The 16,884-nt window shown below is 44.4% G+C and overlaps 1 protein-coding gene across 3 annotated transcripts in view; it reads right to left on the bottom strand.

The window, feature by feature from the left end:
- Nucleotides 1-492: 492 nt before the first annotated feature.
- The window catches only part of LOC119965175 (peroxisome proliferator-activated receptor gamma coactivator 1-alpha-like), a 169,517-nt gene continuing 153,125 nt past the window's right edge, over nt 493-16,884 (bottom strand). For all 3 annotated transcript variants that reach the window (XM_038795572.1, XM_038795573.1, XM_038795571.1), the window contains exons 9-12: nt 11,205-11,301; nt 6,397-6,518; nt 5,657-5,808; nt 493-1,794 (exon numbers count right to left, since the gene is read on the bottom strand). In XM_038795572.1, coding sequence (XP_038651500.1) covers nt 1,691-1,794; nt 5,657-5,808; nt 6,397-6,518; nt 11,205-11,301 — 475 coding nt within the window. In that variant the 3' untranslated portion in view covers nt 493-1,690. The remainder of the gene's footprint in view (nt 1,795-5,656; nt 5,809-6,396; nt 6,519-11,204; nt 11,302-16,884) is intronic.

A 16,884-nucleotide genomic window follows, 5' to 3' on the forward strand; every position in this document is an offset into this window, starting at 1 on the left:
AAAAGATACTCTCCTTTTGATTTTTGTGCTTCATGAACGCTCTACATTAGCAGCCATGATCAAATGTGCTATTGTATCTGCTTTTAAACCACCGTAAAATGCTAAATTGTGCGGGAGCTACCAGTGCTGATGCTTTGCACATAGAATGACATCTTCCAAGCTAGCTATTATTCCCCATCGTCATGAGGTTGCAGCCATTCTCTGATTGGTTGAACATCATATAAAGCCTAAATTGGAAAACCTATCATGCACATTCAAATCAGAATGATCACAGGTTTAAACATTTGTGCAGCATTGCAAGCAACTGGAAAGCAATTCACCATTTTCTCCCAGTTAGTGTGTGAGCCGGTCACTTTCAAACTCTCTCAATGGTAGGCTTTAGGTTTGATGGATCAATGGATAAAATTGAACTAGCACAAAAATTTAAATTCCTACATTGTTTTATTGCTATTCATGTTCAGTGGCAAATCATTGAAATACTGAAAAATAAAATACAATTGTTAAAAGAATGTGGTTACATTCTGCAATTTTATTAATGTAAACAAGTGCATTAAAGGGGCTTTCAGAAGGTTTCAACATATTTACAAGACATTAAAATATAATGTTCAATACAGTTTGTGATTCGAATTACTTCTCTAGGAAACTATAAGATATGATTTAAAAAATACATAATATGCCATTTGCTTAGAAGCTAGAGACTTATTTAATCACACTTAAAGCTGATGTGGAAAGGTATAAGGTTCCAAAGTATCAATCTTCAGGTCATAAATAAAATACATTAGATTACCAAAAATGGACTATACTTTTAACTGCCTGGAAAAATCTAATTATAAAACAGTAATTAAACAAGTAAGGCGTTCCAAAAATTAAAAAAGTTGAAAGAAAAATCAAACTTTTTAATCTGAACTCCCCATACCTTCCCACTCACACATTTTAAATGAATTGCACACATACTGAAACAATAATAAAACATTATTTCTTCATTTTTGTCAGTATATAATTTTCGATTAATTTACTTTCATCAGCTATAGTGATAACATTCTGATGATCCCACCAGTTAATGGAATTATCACTCATGCACCCAGCTATAATTTTTTTTTCTTGATATGCACCTATTCAATGACTTACAGTACAGCTTTGTCAACCTAGATATGTTAGTTCACTATAATGATAGTAAGGTCTATAATATTACATGTAAACATTTCTGGTTAGGAAATTTCAGGACTGAAAAGGCAAGGCTACAGTTACAGTGCATAGTTGAAACAATGGAAGCACACAATAAATTACAACAGAAAACGCTTCAATACATGTAAACTATTACATTTTAAAATGCAGCACATAAAACATGTAAAACACCCGAGTTTTTAACCCATTTCCCATTATACTAACACAGTATCCCAAACTACAGACATTAAAATTGGTGAACACAGCTGCGACTCCACTATTGTTTTATGTATACTTATGGGAACACTACAACCAGTGAGCAGTAGTTCTACTAAACTGCCCAAACTTGTGACATTTGACATCTACCCAAAGAATCACAGACAGAAGCAGCTTGGTTCATGTAAACTTCATTTTTGTTTCACTGTAAAAGGACAAATGTCCTGTTCTACTGGACAGAGGTAAACAAATGAAAAGTGCCTTGATTGAGGTATTGTGGCATCCTCTGTAGGCAGTAGATGTAAGGCCGTTATCTCGTCAGGCTTTTCTGCGCCTCTTTCAGCAAACTGTCAAAATCCATAGTGTCATACTTGCTTTTAATTGGAGCAGGGTCCAGGTCCTCTGCACTGGAATCTAAAATTATACAAGATGTTTTCAATTCTGTGTTACTTCGGCAATAAATTAAGGACTTCAATAGAATCTAAAGACCGATTCTAACGGGGACAATTTTCTAGGGGCAATTCTATTTCCATTCACTATAATGCAATGTTTTAGACTGACAATTACAATAAGTTTGGTCCAAGGTTAGTCTATGTTAGTTATTCCATTCTGTCCTCAAATGGATTTCAGCAGGCTACTAATCATGATAGTTTTGTTCTACTATCCAAAGTTTGTTAATGCTGCACATTAAGGCTTAATGAGTACAAATAAAACTCAAACAAGTATTGTAAGGGTCCTTCCTGATTAATCTCTTATTTCCCCTTTCCTTATTTTTTGCTATTATCGTTTTGATCCATGGATGCTTAATGGATATGCATCTTTCAGTCAAGCAACAGAGAGAGTGAGGAATTCAAGAAGTTGCAACATAGTATGTTGTGCTAGTTTTCGAGAAGTAATACTCAGACTTTGTGGCACCCAAGAAATGGGGTGGGGCTTGGTTCGATTGGTTGGCTGCTGGCCAAGGGATTGGCCAAAAGGCCGTATTCTTCCTGGTAACAGGTGGTGAGTGGGATGATTTCCAGAGACCCAAGGAAAGCAGAGCTGGGTCCTGGACGCTCAAGGAAGGAGCTGTGAGTGCCTGATCTCTTCCTCTACTCTCTCCAGAAATGCTGAGAGAGGCTATATTTCCGAAACTACAGAGAGCCTGAATGAATGAAACATTTAAAATAGGAGCGGGGGGAGGCCAGTCGGCCCTTCAAGCTCGCTCCGCCATTTATTATGATCATAACTCAATAGCCTAATCCCACTTTCTCTACCATATCCTTTGATCCCCTTCGCCCCAAGTTCCATATCTACCTGCTTCATGAAAACATACAATGTTTTGGTCCAACTAATTCCTGTGGTAATGAATTCCACAGACTCACCACTCTCTGGGTGAAGAAATTTCTCCTCATCGCTGTCCTAAATGGTCTACCACTTATCCTCAGACTGTGATTCCTGGACACACCCACCATCGGGAAAACCCTTCCTGCATGTACTCTTGTCTAGTTTTGTCAAAATTTTACAGGTTTCTATGAGATCCTCCCTCATTCTGTGGAACTTGAGCGAATACAATCCTAACCGATTCAATTAGGGCAGCATGGTAGCATGGTGGTTAGCACAATTGCTTCAAAGCTCCAAGGTCCCAGGTTCAATTTCCGGCTTGGTTCACTGTCTGCGGAGTCTGCACGTTCTCCCAGTGTGTGCATGGGTTTCCTCTGGGTGCTCCGGTTTCCTCCCACAATCCAAAGATGTGCAGGTTAGGTAGATTGGCCATGCTAAGTTGCCCTTAGTGTTCAAAATTGCCCTTAGTGTTGGGTGGGGCTACTGGGTTATGGGGATAGGGTGGAGGTGTGGGCTTGGGTGCTCTTTCAAAGAGCCGGTGCAGACACAATGGGCCGAATGGCCTCCTTCTGCACTGTAAATTCTATGATCCATGATAATCTCTCCTCATACGTTAGTCCCACCATCCCAGGAATCAGTCTGGTAAACCTACAGTGAATCTACAGTGAAAACGATTACAGACTGGAAATAGAGACCTTGACCTGAAAGCCTGGTTTGAAGGGAAGTGTGCTCAAAGACAACCATCTGAAATAAAGACTCTATCCTTTTATTTATTATGTTCAAACCCTTCTTCCCCTTGGTGTTTGTTTGTGCTGTGCAGGTGTGTGTGTGTATGTATATAGAGGGTGGGGACAAGTTAAGTGGGGGGGATGAGGAATTAGATAATAATAATTTTTATTAGTGTCACAAGTAGGCTTACACTTACGCTGCAATTAAGTTACTGTGAAAATCCCCTATTCGCCACATTCCAGAGCCTGTTCAGGAACATTGAGGAAGAATTCAGAATGTCCAATTCACCTAACAGCACATCTTTCGGGACTTGTGGGAGGAAACTGGAGCACCCGGAGGAAGTCCAGATAGACACAGGGAGAACGTGCAGACTCCGCACAGTGATCCAAGCTGCGAATCGAACCTGGGTCCCTGACACCGTGAAGCAATATTGCTAACCACTGTGCTACCATGCTGCCCAATAATAGTTAACCAGTTGAATTTGCTGCATATTTGATTATTGTTCTTGTTATAAATCAAAAGTAATTGTGTTTAAATTTACAAACCTGGTGAATGTAATTATTGAGCAGTCAAGGACCAAAGACTTTCGGTATTTATCTAAGAATTATTGATTAATTCGATTGTGTTGCCACTCTGGGTCAAGGGGGGCTGGAATTGACCATGCCTAGCCCAGGGTGCCGAAACAGAGGGGGCGGGAGGGCGAGAGAGGGGGTGGGAGGGCGAGAGCGTGAGAGAGGGCGAGGGGTCCGGGAGGGCGAGAGGGAGGGGGCGGGAGGGCGAGAGAGAGGGGGCAGGAGGACGAGAGAGAGGGGGCAGGAGGGCGAGAGAGAGGGGGCGGGAGGGCGAGAGAGAGGGGGTGGTAGGGTGAGAGAGAGGGGGTGGGAGGGCGAGAGGACGAGGGGGCCGGGAGGGCGAGAGGGAGGGCGAGAGAGAGGGGGCGGGAGGGCGAGAGCGTGAGAGAGGGCGAGGGGGCCGGGAGGGCGAGAGGGAGGGGGCGGGAGGGCGAGAGGGAGGGGGCGGGAGGGCGAGAGAGAGGGGGCGGGAGGGCAAGAGAGAGGGGGCAAGAGCGTGGGGGCAAGAGAGGGTGCCGGAGGGGCGGGAGGGAGACAGGGGTGTGGGAGGGCGACAGGGATGGGTGGGAGGGCGACAGGGGGGGGGGCGAGAGAAGGGGAGCGAGAGAGAGAGGGTGGGCGGGAGGTGAGAGAGAGAGGGTGGGCGTTAGGGTTCTCATTCACCCTCACCACACACACACCAACAGGCACTCTCACAGTGGGTGGGGGTGAGGGTGAGCGAATTAGCACCTTGAGACTGGGAGTGAGCCTGCCTTCACATTCTCATCCTTTCACACACTAATGGTTGTCTTTATTCATTATGCTTTTTTTAAAATTGTAAATCTACTGTTGAGCCTTTCTTGTGATCAGCAAATTATTTATTTTCATACGTCAGCTTTTTTTAAATGTTGTGTATAATGTCTTGTAAAAGCTGATCTTTCTGAAATTTGCTAATTGACTCCAAGTCTGAGAACAATTAAAATGTGGCCCCGCATGTGAATAGGTTGGGAAAACCTGCTCTAAACACTTTCATGATCATGCAAACTTCAAAATGCTATGACTTCAAAATGAGAGAGCCTTGGCAGCTCTCTTAGAAACGATGCAAAAAGGTAAGAAAAATTGACAGATCAAATATTACTGAAAAAGATAGTTCTGAGCTTTTTCCATCAGGTTTCATATATCTTCAGGAGAATGACACATGGCCAAGTAAACAAAAATAATGGAATGCATTGGGAAAATTTAGGATTTTGGTAACAGAGGGGAGGGCAACACTACCAAGAAGCCAAGCTCTATGCTCTGGTTGGGAATATGCAGCAATAGAACAATAAATAGTTGTGGATTTTGAACTAAGTGGTGCCATCACATCATGAGAATATACTTCCTTTTTTTCTGATTGACACCACAGCTAAATTGCTTAACAAGACTATATATAGTAACATACAAGGATTGCTAATCTCCTTAACCAGTAAGAAGTCTTCCAACACCAGGTGAAAGTCCAACAGGTTTGTTTCAAACACTAGCTTTCGGAGCACTGCTCCTTCCTCGGGTGAATCCGAGTGCTCCGAAAAGCTAGTATTTGAAACAAACCTGTTGGACTTTAATCTGGTGTTGGAAGACTTCTTACTGTGCTCACCCCAGTCCAACGCCGGCATCTCCACATCATGACTCCTTACCCAGGTCAGTGTAATTGGTTTTCCGGAACCGTCTGAGACCTCCATGGCACAACTGCAAGGCAGGCTCATTCTGTTTCTGCAAATTGTGCCCATTCTCGAGGGCAAAAGAAGCATCCTCACTGTAGCGATATGCGATGTATCCATACATGTCACTACATTTCAAAAATATGTTCTTGTATTAAAACAGAAAATAATATTTGTAATTTAAAACATATAGGGTGCCATTCAACGGCCTCGGCGCGGCCGACTTGGTGCCGCTGAATCACACGAGAGGCCTCTTGCGAGATTTGTGACGCTCAAAACATCTCACGAGATTCAACGGAAGCCCGCAAGACGCCGCAATCTGGATTTCGCTCTCACTGGGTGTGATCCAGATATTTAAGTGAGCCATTCAGTTCATTTAAACATGCATTTACCGGATTTATCCGGGGGCCCAGGATTCACTGGCCACTCCTGGGAGACCTCGTAAGGGCGCTGTTTAGTACTGGTCCACACAAACACGGACCAGTAATAATGGCAACTGCGGGGGTATCCCAGCCCATTAGAGATCCCCCGGGTGATCAGGCACAGGGCACTCCCCAAGGCCCAGTGTGGGCAAATACTAGTCTGGATCTCACCCAAAAGGCCAGCGGGAAACACCCCACAACCTGACACTTAGAGATTTTTTGGTTGAATTGCACCCATGACTTAAAAAAATTACATGCATATAAAATATACAGGGCAGCTTTATAAATCCTTACCCTCTGTCTTGACCAAGTAGTTTGCATTCTTCAATCTCTCCAAAGACTTCAAAGCGCCGCTTTAGTTCTGCTCGGGTTATATTGCATGCTAGCTTTCCAACGTAGATAATACGACATTCATCCTGAAGAAGCAAATACAATTTGGTGCAGTTCATAAAATCTCTTTCAGTGAGGCACTTCCCTGGCACGCGTTGTGTTTAAATCAATAAATCATTTTCAATTATTGTTACTGAACATTGAGTAACAGATTGCTTTTCTGTAGTGCACGTGACCAGCATCTTCCTGCTGGTTTTTAGCATTTAAAATGAAGACCGACCGACGTGATTAAGAATATAGGTCTGCCAATTTGTGAAAATGTTTTCCTTTTAAAGAGTGGGCTGCATGGGTTTTGTGCATGTATGCATTGCGCGGGGGGGGGGGGGGGGGGGGGGGGGTGTTGCTGCCGCAGGTTTTATTTTGGAAACATCCAATTTTAATCTAGCTCACAATGTAAGTATTTTTGGCAATCCTCCCTCTGTTGCTTGCCGTCACGTTGGGGCAGTTTACTTTGAAGGGGTTTGTTGACCCATATGAAATGAAGTTGAAAGTCAGAACCGATTTTAAGAAATGGCTGTCTTCGATCCCAGGTACTTTTCAGGTGAAAGTCGCAAAATGTTGATAATTTTTGTAGCTTTGGAAAGGACTTACCAATACCCAGTGAAAATGATTTTAATTAAAAAGCAAAATTTAATAATGAACGGATTGTAAAAATGGGCAGTGAATGGAACAAATCTTTTATTTTACTGTTACTGATTTCTAAAATATCGCCTGTTACGGAGCAGCAATCTGATGAAAAAGTTCAAATGAGGTCATGAACCAGAGCGCTAAAGACTGAGCAGTTTACAATCATCACTGAATCCTAAAGAATTAGATTACAGTCCTTAAGTCACATCCTGACAATTGTTATTTCAGTGATTGCAAGGCTAGAAATTGCAGTTGGCATGAGCAAATAAACCTTTAACACGCTATATATGACATTCCAGATCTATTTCAACCAATTTGTTTTAAATGCGTATATTTCAGTTGCAATATTGGACAAAGGAACAACACCATATAAAATGTTTTGTGGGGAAGAAGAGTGCAAAGAAACAAATTAAATTGAGGAGAAAAGTGTGCATGCACAATCTTTGGGGGGGGGGGGGGGGTGTGATGGGGCCAAGTGCTTGTTTGAAATAGAAAGAGAGGGATGCCCGTTTGAAATATAGGCGACAGGGAGAGGAGCCCCTGTGTAAAGTGGAACATATGAATGTACATTCGGTCCCTTGAGGCTGCTCAACCATTCAATAGGATCATGGCTGATCTGTTTGTGCTGAGTCCCACATTCCCATCTACCCCCAATAACCTTTGATTCCTGTGCCCAGCAACAATCTATCTACCTCCGCCGTAACAATATTAAGTGACGCGCTTCCACCGCTCTCTGAAATTGCACAACCCTCTGGAGGAGAGAAGATCTCTGTGGAAAATATGGTAAACTGAATTGGGTATAATATCTGTGTGACTTGGCCTATAAAGGGGCAGATGCCTTGGTGAATACTGGTGGGGGGGTTATGATCTCAGACCAGATGAAGTAACTTAACGTGAAGCGCGTCCAAAACTCTGCTGCCCATACATACCCTGTTCACACATGTCCCCATGTGCTGGCTAATCTCCATAAACTCAATTTTAAAATTCTCCTCATCTTCAAATCCCTTCGTGCCTTTGCTCCACGTGGCTCTAACCACCTCCAACCCCACAACCCTTCAAGTTCTCTGTTCTCCTTCAATTCTGGCCACTTATACATTCCCAACGTTAATTACTGCATCACTGGTGGTCACGCCTTTACCGGTCAAGTATCTAAACTCTGGAATTCCCTCCTCATGCATTTCTCTCGGCTTTTAAAATCTCTCGCTTTAAGTAAAGTTTTGGCCATTTGTCCTATTCGTTCCTTAAGTGATTTGGAGTCATGTTTTATTTGAAAATGCTCCAATGAAGTGCCCCGAGACATTATATTATGCTATTGACATGCCATATGAATGCAAATTGGTTGTTTTTGTGTTGTTCGATGGAAATCTAAATGTTTCAATTTTTATTTTTTAAGTTAGGCTAGTTGTGAATAAAATACTTTAACCAGAATTATTTCTGAAGCAATATTTCCCCTTTCCCTATAAGCAAGCCCCTGAACCCGCTTGAAACACAAGATCAATCTGGTGTCATCAACATCTGCATTTCTTCCTTCATTTTTTCATGTACTTGTTATTTTTAATGAGTAAATGGATAATGTGCATGCTGTGCCTTAACTTACAAACACATTGTCATGTCCGAGGCTCATAATTTAGGTCACTTTTGAGGGACCGCTGTTTGGAAGATGTATCAGCTTATTTGAAGGTATGGGCCAGCTGGCATATATTTGTGGTGGCACAGTGGTTAGCACTGCTGCCTCACACCACCAGGGACCAGATTTGATTCCAGTCTTGGGTGACTGTGTGTGGAGTTTGCACATTCTCCTCGCGTTTACGTAAGTTTCCTCCCGCAGTCCAATGATGTGCAGGCTAGATGGATTAGCCATGCTAAATTGACCCTTAGGCCGGGTTCACCGATCCCCCGCCGGGGGGGGGGGGGGTCACGCAAATCCTGCCATGCCGCTCTGCACCAATCGAGCCGGTGTGGTCACCGCGGCGCCGGTCGGGGGGGGGCCATTGAAAGCGGCCCCACCCGGCGATTCTCCACGCTCAACGGGCCAAGAGTCCACCGAGTCCAACCAGCATCGTTTACGTATGGCCCTACCCGGCGCGGCCTCGACATTCTGGCTGCGGGGGCTGTCCTGGTGGGGGGGGAGGGAGGGGGGGGGGGAGCTGCCACGGTGGCCGGCCCGTGATCGGGGGCAACTGATTGGTGGGCGGGCTTATTCCGGGGGGGCCTACGTTTTTCCACGCCGGCCCCCTGTAGGGCTCCGCCATATTGCCCGGGGGCCGACGCGGAGACGGCCGTGGTGCACATGCGCGAACCTGCGCCGGCCGTGGCGCGCCAGCTTTCGGCGCGGAGCAGCGGATAGCACTCCGGCACCGTTCTAGCCCCCTAGGAAGAGGTGAAAGCCTGGGCCTGGAAGCCTGTTGACACCGGCGCCCCTCGTGCCAGTTTTCACGCCGGCATCAACACTTGGCCGGGATTTCAGAGAATCCCGGCCTTAGCATCCAAAGATGTGCAGTTTAGGTGAGGTTACATGGATAGGGTGGGGGTGTGGGTCTAGGTGGGGTGTTCTTTCAGGGGTACAGTCTTGATGGGATGAGTGGCCTCCTTCTTCATTGTCGGAATTCTACGAATATAAATCATTGCAGATTTACCCAGATGTTATGAGCAGCTGTCTGCTGCGAAACATATGTCCAATCCACAGTATTCTGTAGGACAGGATGCAGGTGATAGCAAAACAAACAGTAGTATTTTTAAAACACAGCAATCTCAACATAGAACACCCACTTTAGGGAGAAACATAATTAAAATATATTTTAGTAAATCCAGAAGCGGTAATGCTAACATTTTCCTTAACTGACATGAACGGGTTTGTTAAATGCTCATAAATTAATGATAAATGCGCACAGAAACTAGATCAATGTCACAACCAATTACTATCTGAATACAGCATGTGTTGGTCTTGGTGCTGAGATTAAAGCCGGGGACCATTGACGCAAAGGATTTAAATGTGAGAGTCCCAAGCACAAATCCTACTCAGGCACGAGAGAGATGACGAGGCCCTACTCACTGTTAGTATAGCAATTTCAGTTTAATCAATATCAGCAACCCTAATGCATCTCAGAAATGGGTTGAGCACATTTGGGAAAAAAATCATCATCCATAAATATTCATATTTAAATTTCTTGTAACACTAATTTTTATATAGCGCAAGGCCAGAATTCTGTGACCACAAAGATTGATTTTTTAAAAAAGATTTAAATAAATGTGCATTTGGAATTTCTTATTCTCACTCTTGACGTAGGGGAAGATTATGGTCAATTCTACTGAGTGGTCCTGTAAACCTATAAGTAAACCTATAAGTGGGTATGTTAACAGGGCTGAAAGTTACTGGTCCAAATTCATATTGTCTTCAAAGATAAAGGGTTGGATTCTTGTCTCATTGGTGATATCGAGGTAAGGCAGGATTTCTGCCTGCTTCCATCATAACACGGCATTTTCCTGGTTAGATCAGGAGTATGAATTAAGCAGGATCACGGCCAGGGAATTGCCGGGTCCGTGGCCGCGCATGCGCACGGCGGCGGCCTGCAGCAGCGCCACGCAACATGGCGCCGCCGTGCCTGGACCCGGCCTGCCAAATAGTGCCCACCTTTGGCCAAGCTTGCCACCCTCAGCCCCTGCTAAAGCTCCCCCTGCCCATGGATCGGCTCTCCCCCGACTCAGTCCGCAGCCGCCACGCCAAGTACCCGAACAAAAATAGCATGAGTGACCCACACCATCCGGAACCCTGCCCATCGGGGGCAAAGCATCAGAGGGAGGGTCTCAGGTAACGTCCTGAGGCCATACATATGGCGTATGGCGTACTCTGCTTTGGAGCAGGCGGAGCATCGCAAAAGCAGCGCCGCCCCCAATTTCGGCGCCAACGTGGATTCTCTGGTTGATTGCCGAACACGATTTCGGAGTCGGAGACCGGAGAATCTTGCCCAGTTATTTTACTCTCATGAGTAGTGGCAGTGGGACTTTTAAAGCACCCAGCCGGACCATATTTAAACTAAATAACAGCTCAGTTTTGGAGTCCATGCACTCTTATCTACAGTACTTACCATGGCTTTCTTCTTTTTGTCCATTTGGTTTGCTTTTTCAAAGTTCTCTTCCTTCCAAATTTGCTTCCTGTATGAATATTTGTCCTGATTGCTATTTCTGTGGAATTTTCAGAAAAGCCATAATTTCTAAACAACAGTAAGTTTAAAACGTGTAATTGTTTAAAATTCAGCTTTCCTAAAACTCGAAACATCAATAATAAATCTTAGTAGGAGTAGATAGAGCCAGCTGGGGACTGGAAGTGGTACAGATTCAACAGCCTTTTTCTGTAATTTCTACAATATTAAATCTGTTTATTTAACATAGTTCATCAAACACAGTTCTATAGCATCATCTATCCAACTGGGTGATAAAGCACTTAACTGGACAAGCAGAAATGATAACAGTATGCAATCGTGTATCATACGAAAAATTAGACAAGGAAATCATGCAAGGGCTCCCCAGTGGCCCATCGCGAAAGACGCAAAGACCAACAGGATTGATGCGTGGCTTGCCGCTAATGTCAGATACAACAACAAATGATTATTACAGTTTGTATCAGTTCCGTTGGGTTGGAAAGTCAGGGACTTTATTTTGGCGGGGGGGGGGGGGGGGGGGGGGTGAATTGGTGTGGCAGTGGGTGCAGAGAGGAAAGAATCAGCTTTCCCTCCTGTTCAAGTCTTTGTGCAAAGTGTATACGTGGACAGACATTTGGTGAGGAAAGGATTGGGTTAAACTACAATGTCCTTCATGGTTGAGTGATCTAACAGCCGCTATCTTAACCCATACAAAAAGGACACACCACTTGGGCAAATACCATTAGGTTATCATTAGGTTATCAGCACTTTTGGGATTGTATCCCAGCAAGATTGCATCCCTTTAAGAGAGAAAGGGAGAAAATAGGAAAAATAAAATGTAGTAAAGTCTGGAACAGGCGATTTGATAAATGTTGTTGCATAAAAACATGTCATTATATTCCAGTCAGGTATAACATTTACTGCATGTGGTATATTAAAAATCATAGATCGCTTACAATGTTCTATTTCAAAATACATTGAAAAGCCCTATTTCAAATATAGGTTTTTCATCTTAAGTACCTACACTTGTTACATTTGTAGGTGTTGCTGAGATAGGTATTTTCAACCATAAACTGCTGTAATGAAAGGTTAAATCCAATTTTCTTACTGTCACGACTGCATCAGAGTAAGGGCTCCCACCAACTACCCTTCCCACAAACACACACGAATACACAAGCAAGGCCGCTGGGTAGAGTCCAGATATTCCCTGATGACATTAATTTTGGGGTACCCCAGTGTTACAACTGTACATTTCATCTCCCTGTACAAGAAGGGTTAGATATTAGAACCCAATGGGAAACCCATAATTTTGTCTGCATTATTTCCACCAACCCCTACACTTGAATAATAGACATTAATTAGATACATATAACATATATAAAATATTTATTCCTTCGTCCATCCTTTCCCACCATGATCAGTTTTTCTAGCCTATACTGCCCTCCTGCTCCAGGGCCGGGATTCTCCCCTACCCAGCGGGGCGGGGGGTCCCGGCATACCGGAGTGGCGAGAACCACTCCGGCGTCGGGCCTCCCCAAAGGTGTGGAGTTCTCCGCACCTTTAAGGGCTAGGCCCGCGCCGGAGTGGCTCCCACTCCGCCGACCGGCGTCAACGGCCTTTGGCGCCATGCCGACCGGCGTCAACGGCCTTTGGCGCCATGCCGACCGGCGTCGGGGCTGGCCGAAAGGCCTTCGTTGGTCAGCATGAGTCTGCGCATGCGCCGGAGCGTCAGCGCCCGCTGACGTCACCCCGGCGCACGCGCGGTGGAGGGGGTCTCTTCCGCCTCCGCCATGGTGGAGGCCGTGGCGGCGTCGGAAGAAAAAGAGTCGCGGGCCAGGCCACCGTGGGGGCACCCCCCGGGGTCAGATCGCCCCGCGCCCCCCCCCCCAGGACACCGGGGCCCGCTCGCGCCGCCGGCCCCCGCCGGCACCAGAGGCGGGAGAGGCCTGACAACGGCGGAACTTCGGCCCATCGCAGGCCGGAGAATCGCCGCAGGACGCCCGCCGACCGGGGCATGATTCCCGCCCCTGCCGATTCCTGGGTGGCGGAGAATTCCGGCCACGGCGGGGGCGGGATTTACGAAGGCCCCGGGCAATTCCCCGACCCTGCGTGGGGTTGGAGAGTTCCGCCCCAGATCTTCATCGTGCACATTGTAGCTGCCTTGGCATGCACAAAAGTATATCTTTGGATTTCCCTCTCTTCTCTTATTCTAACCTTCTCTCTCTTCAATGAATCCCACCACATTTTTTTAATGGTGCCTTGATTCTCTCACATATATTCTTCCATTATCTTAATCCTTACTCTTTTTTCAAATTTGTCTTTGCCCTCCACCTCTCCCATCTTCTCGTTGACCACTTCACCCTCCCCAAGTGCCTCCTCTTCTCTCACCTTAGCTCAATTATGCATATTTCCTTTAATCCTAACATGAACTTTGCATCAGGTCTCGCAACACCACAGAAGATTAACTAATGGTATGATAAAAATCATCCACCATCTACAAGGTACAATTCAGGAGTGTAATGGAATACTGTTGCCTGGATGAGTGCAGCTCCAACAACACTCAAGAAGCTCGATGTCATTCAGGACAAAATAGCCCGCTTGATTGGCACCCTATCCACCTTCAACATTCACCATAGTCGCTGCCTGTCATCTACAAGATGCACTACAGCAATGTGCCAAGGTTTCTTCGACAGCACCTTTCAAACCCATGACATCAGAAGGGCAAGGGCATCAGATGCATGGGACCACCACCCCCAAATGTTCCCCTCCAAGCTACAAACCAGCCTGACTTGGAAATATATTAACGTTTCTTCACTGTTGTTCGGTCCAAATCCTATAATTCCCTCCCTAACAGCACTGTGGGTGTACCTACAACACATGGACTGTAGTGGTTCAAGAAGGTGGCTCATCACCACATTCTAGAGGACAAGTAGGGATGGTCAGTAAATGCTGGTCTAGCCAGTGAAGCCCACATCCCATGAAATATGTATTAAAAAATGGAATAGTAACTCATCTCCTCTCCTGGATGTTAAGGACTAATTCAGACTCTTTACTGTAACAATGCTTGGTGCATTGAAGTCAGGCTTCAACTTAAGGTGGATGCCAGAATAGCAGGCAGTTGCGACTGAATAAAAGTTTGTGAGTTTATATAACAAGCACCTCCTGTCTTCATAATGGCAATAAAACTAATTAGCCAAATAAAACTTAAATTACATTCAAGTAATCAACATCATGATTGTTTGCTAACGTCAATAAATCAATGGATGGACAATACAGCAGAATACAACATCAGAGGCTTGGAGAGGTAGTGAGCAGAACATCAAGCTATGAGGAGAGACCGAGAAACAGATTGTGACAATGGAATGTATTACAGGTAGAGGGCTGGAAAAGACAGTAGGACCGATTCTTTTCTTTGTTGCTGCAGGAGGACAATCTGTTCCCACAGTAAATATGGTTGGAAAAGCAGCGTCGCCTCCCTCTGCTCACCCCACTACCACCAACATTGCTCCATGATTCCCTTGATCGCCAGCCCTGATGCAATGCTTCTCATCAGCGTAGGCCCAAAATAAGTTTGGCAATGAAGGGGGGAACGGGGAACGCAGGAAGTGGGGGTGGGTGGGGATGGTTTTGGCTTTCTGCTTCACTTTCTTCTGATCTTGCCCAAGGAACACCCAAAGGAGGACCAAAGGAAACCTGCAGGTTGGTCTTATGTCAGAAGCATCAGAGAATAGGGAGAGTTTGAGTGTACAGAGAGCAGGCTGAATGAGATGGATATGAAGCACAAAGTATGTCCAGGCACACACAAAAAAAATACAGGTTGCTATATATATGGTTGAGTTGAACATAGTTCATCTACTTTATTTGGTTATGTTGTCAAGCATGTTTTCTGTAAATTGAATACATTGCGCTAACTGCTGATATTAGCTCCATAATACCCTTTGGATCAGTAAACCCTCTAATCTATCACTGTAGGCCATTAAACAAACAATGTTAACATTGCAAAAGAAACAAACAGACAGGATAAAATTCAAACAGGGGTTCAAATGTGCCAAATTTAAGCCTTCTGATGTTTTAATTAATTTTTTCTGAATTTGGGCTAACAAGTTTGGTGAAATATTTTGAGTCAAGAGTAAAACAGAATTGGAAAATGTATGGTATAAACAACACGATTATTTTGGAGGAAACAAATAACTGTAGAAAATAAAAGTTTACAACTGTCTCACAATGTTTAATGCTAACAGATGCTGGCAAGCATCATTAACTGAATCATCAGGACAATAATGTTCATTAAATTTAATTTAAGCACCATACATTATGTGCTGTGCAATTGACGGTGCTGTGTTTGTCTATCGGTATGGAGAAAATAAACGCTCACTATCCTAAACAGACAAAGTGACTGTAAATCACCTCAGAACTACATTGCGTTAATGTTCACATTTCTGTTTAACTAGGTTTACTTGGATTTTAACATCTTAATTTCACAGCCAGAATGTTTAATTGTATACTTCTTGGATGAATGTCGATTTTTAGAAGCGAGTCCTGATATAAAATGTTTTAAAGATTTTTTTTTAACCTCCCACACCTGTTGCTCAAATGAAAGTATACAACAGGAACAGAGGAATATTCAGTTCCAAAGCTAGTATGGAGCATTAGCATGAAGACAAAACCTTGTTAAATTACGGAAAAACTATTTTCACTGGTTGGTGAATTAATAACTTGATGGCATAAATTTAATATCGACTAAAGCAAGGAGGCAGGCGTTACTTAGGAAAAAAAAAAGAGTTGTTAGGAAATGGAAAATCCCATCCAAAACAGTTATGGAAACAGTGATCAATAATAAATTATTAAAAGAGAAACGACTTTCATTATGAAAATAAAACAATATGAAAATGATGGATATAATAATAATAATCTTTACAGTCACAAGTAGACTTACATTAACACTGCAATTAAATTACTGTGAAAAGCGCCTAGTCGCCACATTCCGCCACCTGTTCGGGTGCACTGAGGGAGAATTGAATGTTCAATTCACCGAACAGCACGTCTTTTGGGACTTGTGGGAGGAAACCGGAGCACCCGGAGGAAACCAACGCAGACACGGGGAGAATGTGCAGACTACACACAGACAGTGACCCAAGCCGGCAATCGAACCTGGGACCCTGGTGCTGTGAAGCAACAGTGCTAACCACTGTGCTAACGTGCCGATAGAGGGCCGATAGTGGAGCAGTAGATAGCACTCGAGAACTGTGGCAGCCCACAATGGGCTAAATGCCCTCCATCAGTAGTGTAAAATTCTACAAAATAACAACCCATGTGTAGTTGAACTGGAACCTTTTTTCAAATTAGATTAGTGTAACATGGCATTAGTACCGATTCACTCACAGCCTTGAATGTCAATCACATGTTGATTTTTATCACAGAATAGTGAAACAGATTTCCAGAGAATTGATTTGATCTGTTGCAATAATGGTTAAGATTAATAGAGATGTTGAAGGGCAGCACAGTGGCGCAGTGGTTAGCATTGCTGCCTCACGGCGCTGAGGTCCCAGGTTCAATCCCGGCTCTGGGTCACTGTCCGTGTAGAGTTTGCACATTCTCCCCGTGTCTGCGTGGGTTTCGCCCTCAC

This window comes from Scyliorhinus canicula, chromosome 4 (assembly GCF_902713615.1).
Source record: "Scyliorhinus canicula chromosome 4, sScyCan1.1, whole genome shotgun sequence".
Classification (NCBI taxonomy): Eukaryota; Metazoa; Chordata; class Chondrichthyes; order Carcharhiniformes; family Scyliorhinidae; genus Scyliorhinus; species Scyliorhinus canicula.